This window comes from Coturnix japonica, chromosome 23 (genome assembly GCF_001577835.2).
Source record: "Coturnix japonica isolate 7356 chromosome 23, Coturnix japonica 2.1, whole genome shotgun sequence".
In the NCBI taxonomy this organism is placed as follows: domain Eukaryota; kingdom Metazoa; phylum Chordata; class Aves; order Galliformes; family Phasianidae; genus Coturnix; species Coturnix japonica.
This window is the reverse complement of record NC_029538.1, coordinates 4763390-4779439: the sequence shown is the minus strand read 5'-3', so window position 1 is coordinate 4779439 and position 16050 is coordinate 4763390. Positions and strand designations below refer to the sequence as shown.

Below are 16050 nucleotides of genomic sequence, written 5' to 3'. Positions count from 1 at the left end.
ACTTAGGAAGACAGATGCAGTCAAACATCTGCTGCTGCCTGGAGCTGGTTGAGAGCTCGGGGTCCAACATGTTTGCAAAACATTCACACAGGAGACATTTTCCTGCCTTGCATTAACACATATCCCAGTACAGCTTCACAGAGAGGATTCCCAGTGCTGTTCCTGAGGTCTGCCCACTGCCCATGAACAGCCTTGTCTCTTACTTGAAGAGTATCCTGGTACTGCACAGCCGCCTGCATGGCCTCTTCGAGCTTCTCCAGCCTCTCCTTCCAAGTTTTGTTTAGATTTTCCCATGCATTGTTCATCTGCAGAAGATTGCCCACAAAGTTGGTTATGCTCTTCCACGTGAGCTCTGCTCACTCCTCCCTCATTTTATGTGAATAAGAGGCTGCTGCTTTTCCTACCTCATCAATGCTCTTTTTCACTTCTGGTTTCTCAGTTTCACCACAGGCAAAAATTAAATCAGTTCCAAGGAGTCGGATGAACTCCAGCTCTTCATGCAAACCATCCGTTTCCTCCTTAATAGTCTGCACACAACATCAGGAGGGAAGGAAAATGTTTATTATTAAATGCTTTTCCAGCAATTCCCTGTGTATGGGAGGAAGAGTCTTTTCTGTGCTGGACTCATCCTGCATCCTGGCTAACAGCCCAAAGCCAGACCCAGCAGTGATAGAAAACAAGCAGATGGGTGCCCTGCTCAGCAGCACTGCCACAGCCTGCCCTACTCCCACCTCTGGACATGGTGGCAATGCTGTTTGCATGGTTTGAAGGAGCTAAAGCAAGGAATTATGTATTTAGCTTAATATGTGTCTGAAGAGCCCCACTGAGGATGTTGTTTACAGGAGATGTGCTGTTTACAGGAGTGTTTTGTCAATACAGACATTCATTTTGGAGACTCAGAAATTCAAACCAAAGTCAGAATGGTTATAAAACACAAATAGAAAGGACGGACTTAGCAGAGTGACACATGAGACAAGATGCCAGCCCCAGGAGGTCCGACAAGCAAACACCTGACGTGGATTTCCCCATTTACCTGAAAGAACCCCAAAGAAATCCAGGCCCATCCAGCTTTACACCTATCTCCAGCCTAACCAAAATCTCTGTGGCAGGCAGCACTCAAACGCCTTCTGTGCAGACTGGGAGCAGAACTGTGCAAACCTGCACATCCCTCAAACAAGTGGGCACAACTCTGACCACATGCTTGATAAGCTTCCCAAAACTGCAGCAAAAGAAGTGATTTAAGGATCATTTCCTTGTCTGGAAGAGGGGTGGCGGAGGTGGAGAGGGAAATGCAAAATAAGACTTCTGTTTTTGCCCCTGCCCAAATTACAATGACAATAATGGCTCATATCTGGTTGCCTACAATAGTGTTTTACAGACACGTTATTTAAGATCTACCCTAACTGAGCTTACAAACGGGTGCAGACAAACTCCACAGAGGGGTACGGATCCACACTCCTCACCTCTGCTGCTTCCACCTGCTGCTTGATGATGGATGGGTCAATCCCTGGGCTCTCCAGGTCATGAACGATGTCCTGCGTGTCCTTGATGGTGGTCAGGAGGGCTGCCATGTCATACCAGAACTTCTCTGCAAGCTCCAGGACATCGAGGAACTTCATCTCACGTTCCTCAGCCCGAGCTTTGATGTCTTCCCAGAAGAAAACCATCTGATCCAACTTATCCTGGATTACTGTGAGTAGGAAAGACAACATTCAATGGAGAAGAAGACTGCTTTGCCACAAAAGTACTCCTGTTTACAACCCAAAAGCAGTTTGCTAACACTTTCCACTTAGAAATAGCCAACAGAATATTGAAACAGGAATATGGATGGGACTATCAGAACATGAACTATGGGAGGCACTGTGGAACAGGAGGAACCCCAGTTTGCAGAAGTAAATCTCTACTGATGTACAAGCAAGCCCAGGGCAAATCTGCCCATACGCTCTCCTCCAACAAAGCTCTGTTCAAGCCAACTCCAGCATGAAGTCTGCACACTCAGCTCATGAGCTGCCTGTTGAGCTGCCAACAAAGATGCCAATGAGCACCAATTGTGTTAAGAGGTCCTTTTTGTGCTGAGGATGCTCCTTCCTTCCATTAGGAGGTGAACTGACACCAACAAATCATTTCACAGGGGCCACTAAAGGCTGCCACAAGAGAACAGCTCACGGTGACAGCCTGAGCAGCCACAAGAGCCTCTTTCCCCTCTGTCTGACATCCCCCTGTCTGCTCCAGGCAGGACACGGCACCAGCAAACCCCCCTCACTCCATCCACCCCGATACCTTTTGCTGCCAGGTCCTTATCCGCGCCCTGCGACCTGCCCACCAGCTCCTCCCCGCGCCGCTTCAGCGCCTCAAAGGAAGGCTGCAGCTTCTCCAGCTCCACCGTGGCATTTTTGTTCTCACTGATGCACTCCCGGATCTTATCGACCTCGGCAGGAATGAGGGGTGGCATGCGCAGGCGGGACGAGAGGGCCTCCAGCGTCTCCAGCATTGGCTCAATCTTGTCGTGGAACTGGAGAGGAGCAAATCCATCAGGGCAGTGAGATGGGAGGAGCAGCATCGCAACCCCCCGCCTGCACAACAGCCCCCAGCGCTGCACACAGCGGCCTCCTGCAGAGGACAAGCATTGCCAGCACCAGCAGTACCTGCAGCCTCCTGTTTGTGCCCGCATGGGCTGCATTTGCTGCAAACAGCCCTGGGCTGCACCAGCCCAAAGTCAAACCACACCTCAGCCAGAGGTGTGCGGCAGATGGGCAGTGTGACACCCAAAATAAGCCCCATTCTTTTCAGCATCTGAGCAGAGATGCTGATGGAGAAGTGCCGGCTGTGTTTGGTGTTGGAGGAAACCTCTGCTTGGTGCAGCGCTTGCAAGAAAACCACCCCTGCACGGTCAGGGAGGTGGTGGAGAGCTGCATGCACACAGGGAGGAGCACTGTGGAACTGAGGCTTCACCAAAAGCAACACCACGAAGCCAAGGAAGAGGGTCAAGCAGGGTTCGCCCGCTTCATTTTTCTGAAGTACAGTCAACTTTGGCCTTAAAGACCCCAAATCATCTCTGCAGGACAGACGGCAGGCAGCTCTGCTGTGCCCCACTGCCAGCCCCAGTGCTGCCTCTGCAGAGCACCCATGCTGCTTTGGCCAAAGGTGCCACCAGCAGAGACGATTTGGGCTCCTGGTGCAAAGTTGATCACAGCACACTGCTTTAGCCAACAAGCAGGAGCAAAGGGAAGCTCAGCTGGAGCAGGAAGTTCTGTGCATCAGTGTCACCTGCTCCAAAAGCAAAACCTCTGGCTTGCACAAAACATTCCCAGCAGAAGCTGCCCACAGCTGAAACCAGGCGACAGTGCAACCAAAGCCATCTCAGAAACAGGATTCTTTTTTTCCCCTTTGGAATTAAATCTTAAGCAAGGTCAGCTGAGCTATGCATAAACCAGAAATGAAAGTCTGAGTGTAAAACAGAACCGCTTCAGCCCAAGGAAAGAGTGTAAATGAACATCGACCACAACGGCGCTTACCTCCGTAATCTGCAATGGTGGGGCGCAGTCAACACAACAATGAAATGAGACCATGTGGGGAAGACAGGAACAGGCAGCAACACACACAGATAACACATTCCACAATGTGAGTGAGAGATGAGACGGGAGGGATGTGTGTGGGGGGGAAAAACTCGGAGTTAATACAATGCAAACCAAGAGAAGTGACTAAACAGTATAGGAGTAAAGAAAATCAAAACCCAGACGTGACAAAAACCAGCAGCACTGCAGCACCACGGGGTGAAACAAAGCTGACTGGGAACCTTCGGCCCTGCACCCGGCTGCCAGGAGCTCTTCACCTTTCCCTGGACTTCAGCACCTCCAATCTCTGCCCTTCCTCTCCTACCTCTGCTCTGCAGCCACTGACCCGCAGTGTCCCCTAGGGGTGCCCAGGCCCTGAGACACTCAACTCTCCCCTACAGATGACCCTGTGCTGCTCACACGCAGCAGTGCTTCGCTTATCAGAAACAAAACTTATCTCTCCAAGCTGTCTAAGGAGGCTCCCTGGGCCCTCCCAGCCTTGGGTAGATGCCAGAACGGCCCCACTGAATGAGCATCGTTATTGAGGCTGTAAACATTTATGACTCCATTCACCACGTCAGGATTCAAACTCCTTCTCCCTTCCTCCTGCAGGCACTACGGAGCAGACTTGCCCAGCAGTCGGCTGAAGCCACCCTGAAGGTATCTGCCTCTCCCGCACCCTACAGAGGGTTTTAGGATCTGCTGCAGGATGTGGCTGCCCGGCGCCCCAGAACCGTACCTGAGTGGACTGTGAGACGGCTTCATCGAGTGCGAGAGCCCGCTGACACACCTCCTCCTTGATTTTGGCATACATGGCCTCTGCTGTCGAGTACTTTTTCTGCACCATCTCCCCTTCCTCAGGGTTGAGATCCTTGAGCTGGGGCCCGATTTTCAGCAGCTTGTCGATATGAGGCTTATGTTCAGCAATAGACTCTCTCAGTTGCTAGGGAATATGGAGAGGGGGGGAGGGAAGGCAATTGTTTAGAAATGTACCGAAAGCTGCTATGTGTTTATTTCACACGGTACTCAGAGAGAAAGGCAGTACATGCACATTACTGATGTCCTGACCCAGCATCTATGAGCACACAGAGCTTGCCTCCCCGCAGCACGGCCATTGTGCACACCAGCACAGTGCCTGCTTGGGCCAGAGCCTCCCCATACCCCAAAGGGGATGAGACAGAAACTTTTTGCATCTCTCTACCCTAAAAGCTCAACGCTGTTCTCCTTGCCACCCCCAGGCAACAGATCCAGAGGCAGCCAGGCTCCCCTGGGTTCCATCTGTATTGCAGTGAGAAGTGATCAACTCATTGAGTGATTTCCACACGGTTGGACTAAGACACCCTTGTAGGATCCCCAGAAAGGGAAGAACGGGACAAAATATATCAGAAAAGCGTCTGCTCTGACCCCATGAGCAACACTTCACCCATAGAGCCGACCCAGCTATGGCTGCAGCTCCGCCATCACCTTACCCTCATGTCCTCCTGCTGCTGCTTGAGCTGCTCGTGGTCGATGGCTGGAGGGGGCAGCTGGGAGATCAGGGCCTGGGTCTCCTCGATCCAGGGGCTCAGCTCCTCGTAGGTCTCCCAGAACTGGTTGACCAGGACCTGAGCGCGCTCCAGGCGAGCATAGCGCTCCGAGTTGAGCTGGCTCACGGCCTCGTACTGCTGCACCAGGGACTCGGTTTTCTCCTACAAAGAACGTGAAGGAGGCGATGATGGCTGCGGAAGGTGCAGGAGCTGCCAGCCACACAGTGTGCCGGGATGAGCAGAGGCACGTGGTGGCCACGTTCCATGCACACAAAGCAATAGAAGAGGGTAATAAATACAAAGAGATCTCTGCTAAGTGTGACTGGTGGGAATTTTGGAAGATGGACTAATTTTAAACAACTTCAGACTGTGCAGGAGCGGAGCGCTCCCCTCTGCCTGCTCTGCTCCATCTCCCCAGCACAGAACCCCAGCCAGGCTCACCTGGAGAACAGCTTTCTGCTCTTCCCCACACGTGCCAAAGATCTCATTGCGTTGGCTGAACAGCTCATCCATGGAGTCTTTGTGCCGAATAATGTCGATGGAAAAAGCCTGTGGAAAGGAAATCTCTGAAGGAAGGGAAGGGATGAGAATGGGGCCCCACCTCCCCCCCAGCACCCCCTGCCAGGCTGCCCGCAGCCAGCACTGCAGACTGCACCGAGCTCAGCACGAGCATCCCGTGGAACACTGAAATTCTGGCTGAAAACACAGATTCCTGCATTTCTTCCTTATTACTCATCTACTCTCAGTTCTCTGTTTCAAAAAGGCCTGAAAATGGCACTCAGAATTAGGCACGGGGTCAGACATCAAGCAACTCCCACACCTGGGTCACTGCCCCACGCACTGGAAGCCCGTCTGACACAACCAGCAGCAGCCCAGGCAATGCAGGGCTGTGTGGGCGCACTGCACTCTGCACAGGAAACGCTCTGCCACCCACTGCCACCAGTGCAGCTCATCCACCAACAGCTCCACCATTCCCCGGGTCCACACAGCACCCACAGAGCAGCAGGAAGCCAGGCTGAGCTTAATGCTCAGTGCTGCAGCCCCCCCCCCATTATAACAATGCATTGCGGTTTGTTTCTTTATTTTAAACACACTAAATCCAGCAGCACGTACACTGCTCTGACTGCCGGGGCTGGCGAGGGAAGAAAAGGGCCATTTATGTAAAGTGCACGTTCTTTCAGGCATGAGCTCATCTCAAAGATATTAAAAAAAAAGCTTCTCTTTGTTCCACGTCTGGCTGCTGCTGCGAGGGAAACGAGGAGTCCCCCACTGGAAGGAACAATGAGCACAGAGCCCATGTGAGAGGACCCTCGTTAATCAGTAGGTGCTTTCTGTACACAGGGGGCGCAGCACAGCGTCTGCACGTCCCCAGTTTTAATGTGTGAGCGCTCATCTGGCACCTGGAGCACCTCAAGGATTTCTCCTTCAGAAACCCAAAGCTTCATTTGTCTAAATCCGCATCCTTCACTTTCCCTGTCACTCATGAAGGACAAATGTTGTGTATCTTTTGGCGCATGGAGCCTCTCCATAGCCCAACCACCCCGAGCCACATCTCCGTACCTTCTGCACCTGCAGCTGGGCCGTGGTCTGGTCCTGCTCCAGCCGGATGGCTCCGAGCGCCATCAGCTTCCGCTTGGTCTCAGCCACCCAGGCCAGCTCTGCATCAGCCGCCTGCTCATACTGGTGTGGGGAGAGGAGAGGTGCAGTCAGCACTGAGCAGAATGGGGTGGGGGTGCACTGTCCCTTTCCATCATGGGCAGGGGGAGAAACCAACAAGGCCCAGAAATGCCCCCCAGGCTGCAGCACTCCCCAGCTCACCTGCTGGGACCTCTGAATGGCAGCATCGATCTCCTCCACCCGCTGCCTGACGGTGTCACTGACCAGCTTGTAGCGCTCGTTGGTGTCACTGACCAGCTTGTCCAGCCCCTCTCGGGCTCGCCACGGCACGAGCTCCAGCAGCGCCCGGCTCACCTCGTTCACCGTGTCCAGAACCAGCCGCTGCTCCATCACCTCCTTCTTCAGCTCCTGGAAGGGACACACGGACACGGCCCTTCAGGCAGCACTGCCAGGTACCAGGCACACCCCAATGCCCCGAGGTTTGGGGACTGGGATCCTCCCCATCCCTGAGGTGCTGAGGCCATGGCTGGGGCTCTGGGCAGCCCACATCAGGAGACGGGGGAGCTCTCAGGTCCCTTCCAACCCAACCGTTCTGTGATGCTACAATTCCACCAGATGTGTGAGCACTGTCCCCTGTTTCCATTCCCATGTAACACGCTGCCAGGCCATGTATCCCACACTGACCCTACTGGCCCTCCTCCTAATCAGCTCTCACATCCCCACATGCTGCCCTGCTGCACCCCACCTTCTGCCTCTGCTGGAACTGGGGTATCTGCTCGCTGGCTGGGGACTGTCCCCCGCTGGACGCCAGCTCATCCTCCACTTTGCTCATCCAGGCATTGAGCTCCTCGTGTGTGGACTGGAACTTGGTGGCCAGCTGCCGAGCCTGCTCCAGTGTGCGCAGCGCCTTGGAGCTGGCGGCGGTGATGTCCGAGTAGCGGGTCTTAATCCCATCCAGCTTCTCCTGGATGAGCAACACCTCCTCCCCTGTGGGACAGCAACAGCGGATAAGTGACAATGGATGGAGAGCACACAGCAGCCAGCTGCCCTGTCCCTTCATTTTAAATAGCTGCTTTCAGCCTCACTTCTCTGCACGTCTGTGCAACTTAACAGCCTATTTTCACAGCCAGGAAGCTGCTCTCGGAGCTGACATTTTCTGCCACCCCTTTCCTAGAATAGGAAGGAAATGTGCTGTGAAGCTTTGCTTTGCCACAAGCCCCAAAGCCACCAGGTCTCAGTCCTCAACTAATATGTCACAGTTCCAAGAAAAAAGGTCCAATTCACTCTCTACTGCTATTTCCGAAGGGACATGAAATTGCAAGCCAAATTCTTTGTAATTCCTCTTCCTGCTCCAGGGCTCCCACAAGGACAGAGGGCTGCACATCTGCTCGGAGCAGACCACATCTGAAGGAAATGCATTGCCCCGACCTCTCTTCCCACTCATAAACACAAACTCACACCCACATGGCAACAGCAACAACTGCTCAGTATGGGAAAGCAATATTAGGAAAGGGCTTGGGGTATTTTTAACCTCTTTCTATGCTGCTTAGCAGCTGGATGCAATGAGAAAACCCTCACTGGTGATACAGGGCTGCTCGGCACAGAGTGCAGGGGTGGGAATCACTGCTCCCAGAGCTCAGGGTGGTGTTCAGGATCTGTTAACCTGGAGCACATGGGGCTCAGCATCCAGGTCTGGAAGCACAATAGCTACTGTGAGAAGATCCAAGAGGAAATAAGATCCAAGGGAGAGCAGCCTCCTCTGCACTGCACTGACCCAGTGAGCACCGTGCAAGGCCAGGCGTTTCCAGCCCGGCATTACCTGTGGTTTGCTTCAGCAGAGCCTGCCCATTTCTGATGGCTTGGTCCACATTCTTCTTCCTGTTCACAATTTCCTCATTCAGAGCCTGGACAGAAAAGCCAAACTGCAGTTATTCCTCTGTAGGCTGCACCCACACCCCCCGACCAGAGATGCTTAGGAGAGCACAGCCTGCTCTCACCCAGCACGGGAAGGGTGCAACTGCTCTGACCCCAGTTCTCCTGCTGAGTGCCTTATTGGGATTTCTAGGACCAAAGGTTCAAATCATGGAGCTAAAACCATGGCAGGCCATTGGGTGTGCACAGCTGAAGAACTTCCTCTTGAAAAGAGCTTTGCACAGCCCTCATGGAGCAGAAGCAAAGGGCTTCCTTGGTGGCCATCTTAGCCTGGAAAGCCACGGGCTTTTCACATTCACATTCTTGGAAGCAGCATCCAGGCTTCTAAAGGCGCGGGGTGGCCAAGCTCGCTCAGACATTGCTCACAAAGCAACTGAAACATTTGAAGCTTCCCCTGGGAAAGCCCTTCTCAGGGCTTCAATCACTGTTTCTAACATGTCATCCCTTTACACTTCTCCCAGCCTACAACACTCGAAGCTTGCTCTGCTGCTGGCCAAAATTAAAGTCAGACCAGAAACAAATGGAAAAAAACAAAACAAAACAAAACCAAATGGGTAAATGTGACAAAACAAATAACATAAAGATGGAAGAAAAATGGAAAATACCAGCTGGTCAGCATGCTGCTTCTGCAGGACGTCCCGTTTGTAATCCTTAACGGATACCGAGCCGAGCTTGTCCTCGACCTCAGCCAGCCAGTTGAGCACTTCCACCTCCTCCTCCCCAAAGAGCCGGGCGTTACACAGGGCCTGCTCCAGCAGAGCCGCCTTCCGGCAGCACCGCTCGCGGACCTCCCGGTACCGGCCCTGCAGAGAGTCCAGCTTCTCTGCCAGCAGCCGCTGCTCGGCGGCGCAGCTCAGGGTGGACAGCCCCTGCCCCACATGCACCACGTGGGCCACGTCGGCCGCATGGCCCTCTATGTCCTCCTCTAGAGCCTGAAAGGCGGGACGACAAAATGGACAACAGAAAACAAAAAATGAGCGGAAAAGATGAGAAGTAACAAAAAGAGAAAAGATAAAACAAAAGTGAAACAGAAATGGCAAATGCAACTGAAGGAACAAACGTGATGCAAAACCCACCCATGAATGGGCAAGGGATACTAAAAAACAACATGAAACATGAAAATAATGGCTCTTCTATCCAGGAGCTGACGCCCCATTGCACAGTGCAAAGACTCCAACTCAACGCTGCCCACACGGCTGGGCCTGTAGCCTTCTCCACCAGTGCAGCACCTGCAGGGCTCCTCCGGCCACCTCCAAGGTCTGCTCACACTGACACCCACCTCACCACGGCACAGACACCCACAGAGCCCCAACCCCCCCTGTGCCCCACAGCCCCACCTTGTGCCGGCTGATCTGCTGCTGGATCTTGGCAGTCTGTGTCCCAATGGGCTCCGAGTTGGCCAACTTCTTCTCTGTCACTGACAGCCAGTCTGACACGGGCTCTGTGGTCTCGTGGAACTGCTTGGCCAGCACTAGGATGTCCTCCAGCTGCTTCTGCCTGTAATAGGAAGCAACAGAGCACTGAGGAGCAGCTTCCCTTTGGAGCAGGGAACAGGCTCTGCACCAGGAGGTAGCAATGGGTTCAACAGAATCAGGATCCAAAGTGGAAGTACTTCAGAAAGAGGGAACAGAAGCAGCTCTGAGCAATGTGGGGCAAGACACCTTGTCTGGCAAGCAAACACAAAACAAAGCGCAAAGAAAATGCAGAATAGTTGATTTTTTGCAGCTGTTCTTTTAATGTCCAGCTCATTCACCAGTGAAGGTGGCAGAAAGGTTCCCTTTATTCCAATTCTGTCAGTATCCCAACCTCTGGGGTCCTCCAACACAGCCAGCTCATGGCTGAGCCCTCAGCATTCCCACACTGCCATTAAAGATGGGTGAACCCATCCCCAGCTGCGGCTGTTTCACACCTGGGGAGGTCAGATCTGGCCCTCAGTGCTGGCTGTGTAACCTGGCATATCAGCTGATGCAGCAGCCAGCAGACTCAGGCAGCAGAAAGGTGTCAACAGGATGTTGCTGTTAAAGCTAAATGTTACAGCTTAGAGGAATAAAAATAACATCCATCCCCTGCAGGGAATTTGTTTAATCTGAGCTCTTCCCTGCCATTGTAAACCACTGTTATCTAATTCAGCTCCCAAACTGGCTTTGATTTCTCATGTTTTCCAGCTGTGGTTTCCAGGATGTATCTGCACAGAGATCTCTGCCAGCTCACCACGTGTTGTTGCCTGCGCTGGTGTGGCTGTGGGGCCGAGGGGGGAACCAACACCTGCAGCACTCAGGGTGTGAGGGGAACAGAAGCTTCAGCTCCAGCCAGCATCCAGCCCAGACACCAGATCCAACAGCAATAAAAACAGTGCCACTATCACAGCCTATGTGTGCAAGTGGCCAAACCCTGTAAGGCTCCGGGGGACCATGAATGGCAAGAGAAGCCTGTCCTGTGCTTCTGACCAGGAGACCCTGTGAGGGCTGACCAGCAAACAAAACTGAGATCAGCAGCACCCCATGTTCTCACCTGCCCGCTGCCCGGCACAGCAGCGCTGCCCAGCGGCTCTCCAGGCTCTGCAGCTGCCCCGTGATCTTCTCCCTGTCTGCGGGCTCAGCTGACTGCGCGATGCGCCCACCCTCCGCCTGGATCATCTCCACGGTGGCTTTGCGATCATCCAGGAGTCGCTGGAGCAGCTGAGAGGAAACGGGATAGAAGTTACTGGATTGATCAGCAGAACCTCTGGCATCCCTCAGAGAATCAATTTCCAGCGGTGTCTGAGAACCGCTGATAAGCCCGAAGCCACCACGTGGGGTAACCGCTGCTCTCTGCCTCCACCACCAAAACCAGTTCAAAAGAAACTAAAAGCATTTCCGGGCCAGAGAACGTTTCAGTGCTTCCCCCAAATCTACTGAGATCAAGATTTGAACCTTCACTTCAAACTCCCTCCTCAAAGTCTCAGGACTCAGCCCAAGCCTCGGCAGGAATGCACTTCTGAAGTATTTCACCACGACCGCACTTGAACTTTTATCCCCGTGCTCACAAAGGCAGGCTGCGACCCAGGCTGTTATCTCTACAAACACTGCCGTGCCTTGGGTCAGCTCTTACAGTCTGTCCAAATCCCCACACCAGAACCTACAACACCAGCACAGTTATCAGCACAAACACAACTCAATCTGGGGCTGGAAAAACGCGGCCAACTGGCAGAACCAGCAGCAAAGTAACAGCGGTGACTGAGACCACAGAGATGGTACATGTGGGTAAATGGACTGCAGGGCGGCAGGGAGAGTTGGCAAGAAAGAAGCAGACCTGAGTAAGTCCCTGCCACACCTGTACTGTAACAGCTGGACCCCAAAATATCAATTCAAGACAACCCGAGCTGCCTCCGGTGCCTGCTCACCTTCTGCTCCTGGATCTGCGCTTTCACCACCTTGTACTCAGCAGAGGGAGGTTTCTGGTTGGAGATGAGCTCCTCGGTGTCAGTCAGCCAACTCAGCAATGGCTCCAGGGCGTCCTGGAACTTCCCGCAGCGCAGCAGGGCCTCCTGCAGCTGGGCGATCCTCTGGGCCACCTGCAGGGCACAAAACACCATCAGAGATATGGGACAGCGGTCCCACAGCCCCCCCCCCGTGCTCCCAGCCCCTCCCCGAGCCCTCACCTTCTTGTTGAGGGTGTTCCAGCGGGTGTTGATCTCTTCCATGTCATGTTCCAGCCCTTGGACATCACAGTTCTTCCCGGCGCTTTGGATGAGCCCTTGGCCAACTCCATTCACTTGCTGCAGTTTCAGCTGGAGAGGATCCACTTGCTCTTTCTGGAACAGCTGGGCAAGGGAACAGTGGGAGAGAAAAGCTATTTATTACCCGCATGCTGCTCTGCCACCCCTCCGTCATTCCGGGGATGCAATGAGCCCTCTGCTCTAGAAAAGGCTTTTCGTGTTGCACAGAATTTATTAGAGTTGTGCAAGTCTGCCTGAACGCCTCCCCCGCCTCCATCCAGCAGCAGGGAATCCCAGGAGCACAGTGTGGGTCCACTCACACCCAGCCCCGCTCTGAAGTAGGAAATGCCCTTTTTCAAAGCACCTGAGTGAGAGGGAGAAAGCAAAGTGGGGAAGAAAGAAGAGCAGCAGCTCTGCTCAGCCATTGGGAAATGGCACTGATGGGGAACAACCAGAGCAGCTCTCAGAGGGATGCAGCGCTGAATGGAGACCCAGCACCACGCTAGTTGTGTAAACCACAAAATTACAGGCACTGAGAAGCCGGCTGTGTTGTGAAAGACAAAGGCAATAGGCAATGAATGCGCTACTCATTTACCGCACCACTTATTTAGCTTGGCCTTGCCCAGGAACCCTGGGGGGAAAAGCCTTCAAAAACAAAAAGATTTCACAGGGAAGGAGGAAGAGAGCAAACGAAGCTCCCACAGCAACGGGGAGAACCCCATCCCATGGGGCAGGTCAGTGCTCCAGCACAGAACTGCTGCAGTCCCAGCCCTGTGCATCCCCATCGCCTGCAACACAATCCCCAAAAAAGGGAGCGCAGCGTCTCCTTGTTTATTCTGGGACGTTGGACTGTGAGCTCACACAGAGCGCAGGTCACCCCGCAGCCAGCACTGTGAGGATCGCAGCTCAGCCCTGCTGCAGTGTTTGCTCCTTTGGAAGGCAATGGGGACCGCAGGAGGCAGCACCTCCGCTCCCCACTGCGCCTCCTCCTCACACACCCAAGAATATACGGCAGCTAAAAATGCCCCTGGAAACAGAGCCTGAAATGCAAATCCCCTCCCAGCAGAGCGGCGGATGGGGCGCAGCGCAGCTCTCTGCACCAGGTAACTGCTTCATCTCAGAAGGAGCACAAGAAGCAGAACAGCAAAACGCAGCCCTGAGGATGAGGGGCTGCATGGATTTCTTGTCCCCACTTTCACCACAGACACCTCCTGGTGCTGGGGGGCAGGGAGGGACCGACCGCTGCAGGGCACGAACCCGAGGGTGTGTTGGGAGACACTGTGCAGAGCTGTTTGCTCAGGGACAATTACGTACGTTAGAAGCAGCAAAGGCTGACATGAACTCACCAACTCCCCAGCCACTTCTCCCCTTACTGTTGATACAGGAGCTGGCTGTTAGAGGGCCAAACCCGCGAGGAGCAGGCTGATAAGTCTGGCATGCAACTGCTGGAGTGCAGCGTGCTGTGAGCCCCAGCCATGCACAGCCCTGCCCTGCACACGAGCACTGACTGCAAATACAAGGGCTGGGACCCCAGCAGCCGGGCAGGGAGGCAGCGAGCCCCAACACCAGGCAGCAAATACCTGCAACACGCACAGCCCTGGAGTGCAGCGATGCACAAGGATCACTGAGATAATCACGGCATGTTGAACACGCTTGTTTTTCTTTGCTCTTGAAAGACTCCAGTGATTTAGTTCATTAACCTCAGCGTGACTCAGCTACGAAGCAAATATTTAACAAGCACCTTTGGCCATGCAGAAAATCACAAGAAACGCACACGGGGCGCAGTGGTGGGACAGACACACTGGGGAGCAGACACACAGCTGCCCTCACTCCTCACTGCACAGAACAGCCCCCGCAGCATCCCGCACCTCTGGGCTGACTGCCTCCATCCCAGCTCCATCCCCACCTCATCCGGGTGGGCACAGACCCAGAGCTGCCAACAGCCCCATTGGCACAGCATGGGGGGTAAAGGGGTTAACGACCAGCAGCACCGCACACCCTGCAGTCCATACAGGCCTCCCCAGCCCATCTGCAGGCATTCTGAGGGGTGGCAGAGTGCAGGAGATGAGTAATTCTGCTGCTCGGGGCTGTCGGTGCTGACTAACTTCTGGTGGCTCCTCAGTGGTATTTCTCCTAATCCAGACAGCAGTAAATCCCCGCTCACTTACAGGAACTCCACCACACTCACACCCCTCGGGCTCTCTCCATGCCAAAGCCACAGCAAAGAAGGGTAAAATGAGCCCCCTTTGCACAAAGCCTGGAACACCCCCCACGCGCTTGGGAAGCCCTTGCTGCCCACGACCCTCTGCTTTCACTGCAATACAGGACGCTGCCTTCCTTCAGCACGGCTGGTTCATGAGCACCACACTGCACGGCCAGGCTACAACTCCATCTGAGTGAGGACAACATGCCCTCATCAGCCAACAAGCTTTTAGGAGAACACTTCAGATAACCAACCTGTTAAGGTCTTCTGCTTATAAAAACGACAGAAACTTTCTGCCTGACAGCTCTGAGGTGTAACTGGGGGGTGGGAGGCAGCCCCCAGGCCTGTGAGAGCACTGAGCACACAACCGCTGCACCCCACGGATGGCGTTGGTGAGCAATCGGCACGCTGTGATTTCACACCCACCCTCCGCCGCGGCATAAAGCGATTTCTGTGCCTGGAACACCGTCTGCGAGCGGCTGAGCAACAAATACCTCATTATCTGGAACGAATCCATCTGCCGGAGCAGGAGGCCCTTCTGCGCGGGGGGTGGAGGCAGGGGGTCCTGGGCAGCCCATGGGCACCGGCTCTGACCCCACAGGGCCCGGCGTGCAGCCCTCGGCCCCATCCAGAGCAGCCCCCTCAGCAACGGGCTCATCCTCCAAAGTCAGTGCTTTATTGAGCAGCTGCTCCATGCCGGCAGAGTCACCCGCATCCTGCCAGTCTGTGAGCAGCAGCACAGAGCCACTGCACAAGTCCCCAACACCGGGGAGGAGCGGGTCGGGCTCTGGTGGTGGTGGCACAGAGTCAATGGGGGCATCAGCAAATGGCGGTGGGGCCTCCAGCAGCTCTTCCACCACCAAAGGCACAGCGGCGGCACCCAGGGGCAGGTGCTCAGTGCACAGTTCCTCAGCATCCCTGGTAAAACCCCCAGAGCCTGGCACTGCTTCCTGAGCCCACGGCTCCGGCACCTCCAGGTCTCCCAGCACTGCTGGGTCAGCCAGAGCTGGAAGCCCCCCCATGCCCCACAGACCGGCACTGAGAGCAGCAGGCGACGTGCTGAGCCCTTCTGATGAGGCTGCCCCACTCCCCAGGGCACTGCATGGCCGCTCCTCCCAGCCGCAGGCAAACAGCAGGGCCAGGTCTCCTGCCTGGAGGACGGCCGCCTCCAGGGGGGACCCCTCAGGGCAAGGAGACCCTTCCAGTGCCAGGACCTGCCCTGAGGGCACTGTGTCCCACAGATGCTCCTCAGCAGGTGCTGAGGGCAGCACTGCAGCCTCAGAGCCTGGCTCTGATGCAGAGCCAGTGTAAAACGGTGGCAGAGGACTGCCATGACAGTGCTTGTTTTCTGGACAAGTTTGGCCCTCAGGTCCATCTCTTTCTTTTCCCAAATCCATGGCTTTGTCTCCAGAAAGCAGTTCTGGGACATTGCAGCTGGTGAGTTCAGTCCTTCCAGGCAGAAGGTGACAAATGTGTGATGTGTCTGTCCCCCCAGCAGTGACCTCGCAGTACTGCAGGGTG

At 54.6% G+C, this 16050-nt stretch overlaps 1 protein-coding gene across 29 annotated transcripts in view; it reads right to left on the bottom strand.

Annotated features, from left to right (window-relative positions):
* MACF1 (microtubule actin crosslinking factor 1) overlaps positions 1 to 16050 on the bottom strand; it is a 108849-nt gene that overhangs the window by 16159 nt on the left and 76640 nt on the right. For 20 of the 29 annotated variants that reach the window (XM_032448988.1, XM_032448991.1, XM_032448992.1 and 17 more), the window contains 17 exons: positions 12270 to 12431; positions 12012 to 12182; positions 11141 to 11307; positions 9967 to 10126; positions 9235 to 9561; positions 8517 to 8601; positions 7443 to 7684; positions 6899 to 7105; positions 6641 to 6760; positions 5522 to 5629; positions 5024 to 5242; positions 4294 to 4497; positions 3516 to 3524; positions 2281 to 2512; positions 1464 to 1690; positions 405 to 527; positions 204 to 305 (listed from right to left, as the gene is read on the bottom strand). In XM_032448988.1, coding sequence (XP_032304879.1) covers positions 204 to 305; positions 405 to 527; positions 1464 to 1690; positions 2281 to 2512; positions 3516 to 3524; positions 4294 to 4497; positions 5024 to 5242; positions 5522 to 5629; positions 6641 to 6760; positions 6899 to 7105; positions 7443 to 7684; positions 8517 to 8601; positions 9235 to 9561; positions 9967 to 10126; positions 11141 to 11307; positions 12012 to 12182; positions 12270 to 12431 — 2865 coding nt within the window. The remainder of the gene's footprint in view (positions 1 to 203; positions 306 to 404; positions 528 to 1463; positions 1691 to 2280; positions 2513 to 3515; positions 3525 to 4293; positions 4498 to 5023; positions 5243 to 5521; positions 5630 to 6640; positions 6761 to 6898; positions 7106 to 7442; positions 7685 to 8516; positions 8602 to 9234; positions 9562 to 9966; positions 10127 to 11140; positions 11308 to 12011; positions 12183 to 12269; positions 12432 to 16050) is intronic. The other 9 variants (XM_015883404.2, XM_015883405.2, XM_032448984.1 and 6 more) reach the window with 3 other exon arrangements.